Raw genomic sequence first — 8,412 nt, forward strand, 5'->3', positions numbered from 1 at the left:
CCCTGATTAGCGGTGGCGGCGGCAAAGGCATCCTCTGTGAGCTGCTTAGAAATGCAGACCCTCAGGACCAGCAGATGGCATAATGGTTCAAGACCTGGACCTAGTAACCTGAAACTCATGCTAGGTACATGTACGTGCGTGCCCAAGATCCCAGAAGGAGAATGGAAGAGAAGGGATTGTGACATGGCCACCCCCTCTGGGGGATGATTTCTTGTTTTCTGTCTCTCCAGCAAGCGCATGCACCCTATAGCAAAAATCTGTCTTAAAAAAATAATGTAGACCCTTAGCCGGGCCCCAGATCTGCAGACTGCACTTGGGGCCTCGTACATTTAGTAAAATCTGAAAGTGCTGCTCTTGGGATGCCTGGCCTCCATCTAGCCCCAGGCTCTGGTCCTGAGATGTTACGAAGTGTTTGTGCGGCTCGAACACACTGATTTCACGTGGGACAAGCGGACACGCAGAGCCTTAGTGGATGCTTCCGTGCCCCACACTGCCCGTGGCCTGCTCAAAGCCAGCCTCTCTGAGTGGCACTGAGGCAGACCCCCTAACTGAACCGACTGAACATGAGACTCAGGTAGTGGTGCCTGCAGGATCTCCTGAAGGAAGATTCCGGAACACCCTCCCAAGTCTATATAGCCAGGGCTGCCCTCGTGGCCTCCAATCCCCCTGCTCTAACGCAGGCCCTGCTCATCAGCACGGATCTGAGAGGTCCCAGCGCTCGCACTGTTAGGAGTTTATTCTGCGGAGACGCTCACCTCGGTGTGCAAGGTGCGCACCAGGCTGCTAACCTCCCAAGCAGGGGCACAAATGCGAAATGGCTGTGAGTTTTCAACAGATGTCAGCAGCAACCTCTGACCAGCTCCCCTTTCTGACTGGGGCTGGGGTCCCTTCAAGGACACCTACGTCTGATTCCAGAACTTTCTAGACAGATTTTGCTTGCTCCTGCTTATTCTAAAACATGGATCGTGGGCCAGGCTGTGGCATGGTGGGTAAGGTGATGGGACCCCACATGGCTGACTGTGTGGTTTGAGTTCCCAGACTCGGCAGTTTGAGAAATGCCAGGTGCTGGCGTGTGCATGCATGCCCAAATCTGAAAGGAGGGAGGCTTGGGGGAAACGGAACTGTGTGTGGCATGACCGTCCCCACGGGAGGCGCTCTCTCACTGCTCTCGCTCTGTCTCTCTCTGGTGAGTGGACACATCCCCTGGTAAAAAAATTTTAAATAGTCCACTGGAAGCATCCCCTGCACACAGGGTAGGATGGATCTGTGGGTCCAGGGCTGAGAGGGCTGGAGGGGGATGGGCAGCCCTGGCAGTGCCCCGTTTCCCCCAGAGACAGGGAACTTGCACAATGGCCCGCATGAGCTGCTTGTCCCCTGCTGTCATTCACTGCTCCAACCTCCATGTGGCTGGTGGTGGCGACAGCCGACCCCACTGAGGAGGCAACCAGTTCGACAGCACCCGCCCCCATCCGGTGCTGAGGGCCCTTCCCAGACCCAGCTTTGTTTCTGGGCTGACCCTGGCAGCAGCCGCCCTGGCAAATGAACAGCCTCTGATCTCACGCCTTCATGGCCCCTGGCTCAGGGGTGTGCAGGCAAGACCCGATCCTCCTACTGTCCCTGCAGAAGAAAAGGCAGCTGTGGGGTCCAGTCTGGTCACGCGCTCGGCACTGCCTGTTGCCTCCTCACCGCTCCACACGCTGTGGGGAACAGAGGAAAGGGCACGTGCCCTGCCACCGCAACCACGACCTCCCAAACAGACAGGCAAGGTAAATAAATGAAATCCCCATCGACGGAAGCCTGGCTCGCCCGTGGTATGGCCACACAGTGGAATTACTCAGGCAACTCCTGACTAGCTAGCCGGGGATGGAAGCCTCGTCTGTGCTGAGAAGGAACGGGCCCTGCTATGCTGCTAAGTGAGAAAGAAGGACGTCCGGAGTGTGGCGCGCCGTGGTCCCTCCTGTGTACACAGCACAACCGTGGACGCTATGAGCCTGTAGCCAGGTCTCCACGTGTGAGGTGGTGCACTCGCAGGTCCTGCAGGGAGGCATTCGCTCTGGGACCCCTGAGGATGCAGGTGGGCAATGCAGGAAGCTAGAGACCTTCCGTGTTTCCCTGGGTCCCTTCAGTATTGTCCTGTTTGAGTTTGCGCCTTGAGCACACGTCGCTCAATTAATCAATTACATCTTTATTATTTTTTTAGAGAGATTTTTGCTATAGGGTGTATGCGCTCGCCAGAGAGACAAAGAGACAGAAAATGTGAAATCAGACCCCAAAGGGGATGGCCACACCACAGACCCTTCTCCATTCTCTGCTCAGGATTTTGGAAACACATACATACATGCCTGGCGCAAGTTTGAAGCCACTGGGTCCGGGACTTGAACTATGGTCGACTCCATGGGAGTCCAGTCCATAAACATTACGTCATCTGCTGGTCCCATGTCTTTTTTTTTTTTTTTTAATTTGCCAGAGGGTGTGCATGCTGACCAGAGAGAGACAAGGAGAAGGGGGGGAGGGGAAAGCGTGGTACCCCGCAACCCCTTCCACTCCATTTCTCCATCCTGCTGGGGTTTGAGGCCCTGCATGAACACGTGCCCAGCATGTTTTTAAGCTACCCGGTTCAGGATTTTAAAGCAGCTGGCCATGTGGGATCTGACTCCCTTAACCATCAGACCACGGGCTGCCCTGCTGACCTCTTTTTAAAGAGAAAACAAGGAGCACGTGCTTCTGTTCACTTGTCCCTCTTCCTGGCCCTCCAACCCACGCCTTTCACTTTCCCTCAACCCTGTTTGCCACGGGGGGACTTTCTGCCTCATTTCTCAGAAGCCCAGCCAGGCACCTGCTTCTCCACTGTCTCTGTGAGACCTCAGCGTCTCCCTCCACAAAGTCCCACAGCCACGTAGCCCCAGGGCGCAGAGATGCACATGCCTGCCAGGGGGCCTGCCACCCCTGGTAAACTGTGGCTCTGTTCTGTTTGGGTTCCACAGATCACCAAGGCATCGAGGAAGAGGCTCACGGTGAGCCTGGCCTACTCGGAGAGCCATCAGCTCCGCGTATCCCAGCAGGACTTCCGGCTGTTCCGCACCCTCTTCCTGCTTATGGTCTCCTTCTTCATCATGTGGAGTCCCATCATCATCACCATCCTCCTCATCTTGATCCAGAACTTCAAGCAAGACTTGGTCCTCTGGCCATCCCTCTTCTTCTGGGTGGTGGCGTTCACGTTTGCCAATTCGGCCCTCAACCCCATCCTCTACAACATGTCGTTGTTTAGGAATGAGTGGAGGAAGATTTTCTGCTGCTGCTTGTTCCCTGAAAAGGGAGCCATTTTTACAGACACGTCTGTCAGAAGAAATGACTTGTCTATTATCTCCAGCTAATTCGTTTTTCTCAACAGGCAGAGTTCCTTGCTACGGTGAGCCGTGGTACGTTCTTAATGGGGGTGCATTTCCAGGACCACTCGTTAGCGTACCTTGCTTTCAGAAAATGGGACCCGGGCCCAGCCTGGTGGCACAGCTGATAGCAAACTGAAGTGCAGTGCTGGAAGCCACATGGCTGGCTGTGGGTTGGGATCCCAGGGTCAGCCTGAGAACAGGCCTGGATTGTGTGAGCACTCAAGATCCTGATGAGCTGGAGGGCTGAAGAAGGGGAAGCCCAGCACGATGAGACCCTTTGGAGATGTTTCTCTCTCTTCCTTTCTCTTTCTTGTGTGGGTACACACATACGCTATATCATAAAATAAACCCACCTTATTAAAAGGAAATGCAACCTATGCAAATACTTATCTGTAGCACCAGCAAACAAGGGATGATCATTTAGTTTAACAATATTTTTCCTTTATGGAAGGATTTCTTGTGGGTTCCTTTAAATGCGAACTTTCTCAGTGTGTTTGTAAGATGATTAAATGTAATACATTTTTATTTATAACTGCTCCATAATTACATCTCCTGCATTGAAGGCCACTCCTTACTGGTTTGCAAAGTGGGTCTTGGAAGTGATTCAGGACCCAGACTTCTCTGAAGGGTCACAGCCACCAGGCCCCTGGCTTGGACTCTCAAGGATTGTTCATTAATTTCGAGAGCACTCGAGGGATTTCTAAGGAACAATGAAGGTGACTTTTCTCTTTTCATTTATAAAGGATGCCGTGGATTCCTGTAGGAGAAGCAGTGTCCTGAAATCACAGAGAAGGGAAGGTGACTCTGGAATGTTGAGAGTGCGATCTGGAGTGAGTCCCTTCACTGATCGTCCACCAGAGGCCTCTTTTTTGTTTTGTTTTGTTCTTTGGAGAGGCTTTAGCTATAGCGTGCGTGGGTTCGCCAGGGAGACAGAAAGCGAGAAATCACCCCCCCAGGCGGGATGGCCACACCACAATCCCTTCTCCATTCTCCTCTCGGGATCTTGGGCACGCACGCACTTGCACCCAGCATGAGTTTAAGCCACCAGATCTGGGACTCAAACCACAGTCGACTACATGGGAGTCCAGTGACATAGTCATTACATCACCTGCTGGTCCCTCCACCAGAGACCTCTTAACACCTGTTGTGGTCAGCTGTGTTTTTGGTGCTGGGAATACAACAGTCAGACAGGCCCAGCCCCGGCTCCCGGGAGCTCAGAAGGGAATACATAGTCTAGCACTACAATTGGAATCAGCACCCTGAAGAAACTAGACAGGGCACTATGGGACGAATAGTAATTTAGATGGGGTTTTAGGGGTGGGCTAGGAACAACTTATTGAGGAGCGACACTTGAGTCAAAAGGGCATATGTCAAGAAAGTGCCAGCCCTGTGAACCCAGGAGAAGGTGCTTCGCAGGTGGGGGAGAACTGGCGTGAAGACACTGGTATGCTTATGGGACGGAAAGAAGAGTGTTGGTGTAACCAGGACAAAGCAAACTGCTGACTGAGCCTCCTCTGTGTTAGACGCTGTCCTCTCTCTGACACACATTGCCTGGAGACACAGGTGGCGTTTACAGACCCCTGGCTTTAGGAAATATCCCTGGGGAGAAGAAACCAGAGTGAAGACTGAACCCAGGGGCCATGTCAGCACCTGGAGGCTGAGCTAGTGGCCGGAAGATGCAGTAGGTGCTGGCACATAGTAGGTGCTCAATGAGTATTTGTTGTGAGTCAATCAGTGCCAGGGATGGCCACTGCCCATGGGGGCGTCTGGAGCAGATGGCTTCTGAGGTGAGACTGATGGTGCTTACAAGCTCAAGGCAAGGAGACCAGCATCCTCAGCTAGGTAACGGAAGTGGTAAATCACAGCTGACTTGGGAAGTGATGTGTGGACATCCGCTGGGTCTCTGGGGGCTGTCACTCTGAGGCCGCCGAGCCAGGCTCTGACTGCTGCTCTGTGGAGTCCAAGGTAGAGCTCTCCCAGGCAGGGCCCCTGGCTCTTCTGTCCTTGCTAGGAACAAAGTGTGCTGAGGTGTGGGACTCAGGATCCTCCCAGGGCCCTGGAGAGGCCAACACCCAGGCAGAGATCTGAGACCTTCCACAGTTCCAGATGGATCCATGGGTGGCAGCCTGGTCTTGCGGGCATGTCACAGCTCCTAGGTGCTCTAATGGATGCCACCTAATTGAAACAGTCCTGCATCAGCCAGGGACTGTTTCCCTGTGTTCCACAAGACTGAGGCTCAGAGAAGTCTTGCAGCAAGCTCCAAATCACACAGCTAATATATAACTGAGCTGGATTCTGACGTACAGCCACCATTCTCTGCTACCAAACCCTTACTCCATTCTCAGGATGAAAAATGGAGGCTTGTGGGAACCCCTGGAAATTGAGGCAAGAGGCTTTGTATTAAACCCTCAAGCCGTCAATGGCTGCTAATGGCGTGGGACACTGGCATTCTGCCCCAGTCTCCTTCTGTCCCCTCCCTGTTCAGTGGAGAGTGCTGTGGTCTGTCCTACCAACCTGGTTTCCAAGGCCCATATCCCACTTCCCCAGGGAAACCAGAGGCCCCTCTCTTCCCCCTCAACATTCTGGCCACTTCTAAAATAAGATATGAACTAAGTGCTAGAAACTATGGGAGGCTGGGGGTGTTCTCTAGAGCTGCCACGACCATGCATCTCAGCTTCTCCAGGACAGCCAAGGGGAGCCCACTGACCCACCCACCTCCCTGACTTGGCCGGACCTGCACTCGCTTCCTCTTTGGGGCTCTGTAGTTGGGCTAGACTAGTAGGGAAGGCCTTCCTAAAAAGGAAACACCCCATTCAGGAAGTTGGGAGAAGATACAGTCTTTAATAACAGAGATTAGGCACTTATTAGAACAGGACTAAGGTCTTAAGAGGGAAGAATGCCCTCCTGGTATAGGAAGGTGCACCCCGCCTGTCCTTCTGCAGGATTTATTACTTCCAAAATACATATTTTTAAATTGCCAGAGATCACATGAGCTTCCCAGAGAGAGGCAGAGTGGGGAGGGAAAGAGAGGAAGACAACATCCCCAGGGTGTGGTCACACTGCAAGCTCTTCTCCATTTCTCCTTCCTTTTGGGATTTTGGCCACTCACACGCAGCACCCAGTATGTCTTTCAAGCCACTGAGGCAGAGACTTGAACTGCGGTCGGCCATGTGGGATCCAGCTCCTTTAACCAGTAGGCCTGGGGCTGACCCAGGAGTTCTCACTTTAATAGACATGAACACAAATAAAAACTCCAATCATAGGAAGTGGGTAACTATAATTTAATAAGTCAAAGTCTGAAATTCGAAGCCTCGAATGATCCTTGGGAAAACTTCAATAAAGATACACATTTGACTGCAAACAGATTCACCTATTCCCATCTCTATTTCTGTGTGTACTGAAGGTTGTGTGTCTACTGAGGAAAGGTGAGGAGAGGGGGGCAAACTAAACTCCTAAGATAAATAGAGTGGAAGGAAGACTGAAGGAGAGTGAATCAGAAGTTTTCAAATGAAACTGCATCCTTGATGTTCCTACAAAAAGCTGCTCTCTGATCTGCCATCGCAGTAACCTGAAATACAGAAAGCAAAGCCATTAGCGGACCTTGATGGCTTCAGCTCCCTTGATCAAAGGTGTCAGAAGTTAGAAGTGCTGCGCCTCATGAACACCCTCAAGGCGCTCTCTTTCTGAAACCCTTTGAGTTTCTCTGGAGACAAAGGGGACCTGACAATACGATCTGCTGTAAGAAATACATTCCTTTCATTCTCTTAAATTTATCTAGTTGCATTTCAAAGTATTGTGGGGCTCCTCCCTTCTGCTTCGAGGAGTGGGGGCCAGGTCAGCCTGACCTCACCACACTGTTGGTGAACACACAGAGCATTCACCATGCCTCAAGTCGCGTCACTAGGTGGTACCACAAGGGACTTCAGAGCCACAAAGTCTAGGTTTGCATCCAGCTCAGTTACCTACTAAAGCGTTGGGGCAATTGTCTTCATCTTTCTTTGCCTCTGTTTTCTCCCTCGTAGGATGTAGATACGGAGAGAATTTACTTCACAAGGCATGTCCAAGGATGAGTGAGAGGAGTGGAGGAAGGGCTCAGCTGGGTGCCTCGTGGTGGAGCTTCCACATCCTAGTGCTATTTTTGGTCTGAGTTCCTGTCTGTTTGGTATAGTGGGTCAGTTAGATGAAGTTCATATCTATTTCATATAGTGGCTCAGTGAGACGATTAACAAAAATGTTCAATGTTGCTTCCTTTTTTCTACATTTTAGCTTTACCCTATTTAGAGTTTGAGACCCAGTTTCTCACAGGAGTGAGTGAGTATCAATCCAAAATACACAGCACTTTTCTCCACAGTGTCCCTGGTTTTTAAATCAAGATTGGACAAGGGTAATAACTAGAAACAAATTCTATCGCTGTTCCAGGGGAGCTCAAAAAACCTAAGTGAAGAAAACCAGCTAGTCAATTTAACGTGATTTCAGTTCACTTAGCAAAAAGAAAATTTGCTAAAATCATTCTTCTGAACGTGCAGGGCTGATGTTTCTGTTTCTGCTTTTCCATCATTGGTCCCATGTAGCTGCCAAGCTCTTTACTCTTTACTTTCCTAAACCCTATTAATTCAGTCCAAGTGGTTTTTCAGCTGTGTAGACAAAGGCAAAACTGTTTGACCAAAGACTGGGCCTTAGGGTAGCAGATTTCGAAGGGCCCCTGGAGTTTCACTTAATGTAAGTGTCAGAGTTTCGGGAAAGGGCCTTTGCTCACTTTTTCCACACAGGCTCCATGATAAAGCCAGAGATCTGGTCAAGAAAGCCCCAGACTTGACTCTGAGGCACACGGGACTCCCTGTGTCCTCTGCGCACTGATGAAATGCATCCCATTTGCCCGGTGGCCCCAGCCCATGAGCCCACAGGGAGAGCCCGGGGCTCCTGCTTCCCACTCACCGTTGTGGACGATCAGCCTATACTGTCGGTCCAGACACAGCTCCTCCTGCCGCTGCCGCCCGCTCCTCTGCGCCTCCGGGGGTCGGCA

The 8,412-nt window shown here is 51.5% G+C and overlaps 2 protein-coding genes across 2 annotated transcripts in view; one reads left to right on the top strand and one right to left on the bottom strand.

Moving 5' to 3' along the window:
• FFAR4 (free fatty acid receptor 4) overlaps positions 1-4,042 on the top strand; it is a 29,634-nt gene extending 25,592 nt beyond the window's left edge. The window contains exon 4 of the mRNA XM_014587511.2: positions 2,985-4,042. Coding sequence (XP_014442997.1) covers positions 2,985-3,374 — 390 coding nt within the window. The 3' untranslated portion in view covers positions 3,375-4,042. The remainder of the gene's footprint in view (positions 1-2,984) is intronic.
• A 2,607-nt stretch (positions 4,043-6,649) lies between these two features.
• Positions 6,650-8,412, bottom strand: part of RBP4 (retinol binding protein 4) — a gene marked incomplete at its 5' end in the record, with an annotated part of 9,308 nt that continues 7,545 nt past the window's right edge. The window contains 2 exons of the mRNA XM_006147708.1: positions 6,650-6,957; positions 8,325-8,408. Coding sequence (XP_006147770.1) covers positions 6,920-6,957; positions 8,325-8,408 — 122 coding nt within the window. The remainder of the gene's footprint in view (positions 6,958-8,324; positions 8,409-8,412) is intronic.

The sequence above is a fragment of the Tupaia chinensis genome, unplaced genomic scaffold (genome assembly GCF_000334495.1).
Source record: "Tupaia chinensis unplaced genomic scaffold, TupChi_1.0 Scaffold000217_1, whole genome shotgun sequence".
Taxonomy (NCBI): domain Eukaryota; kingdom Metazoa; phylum Chordata; class Mammalia; order Scandentia; family Tupaiidae; genus Tupaia; species Tupaia belangeri.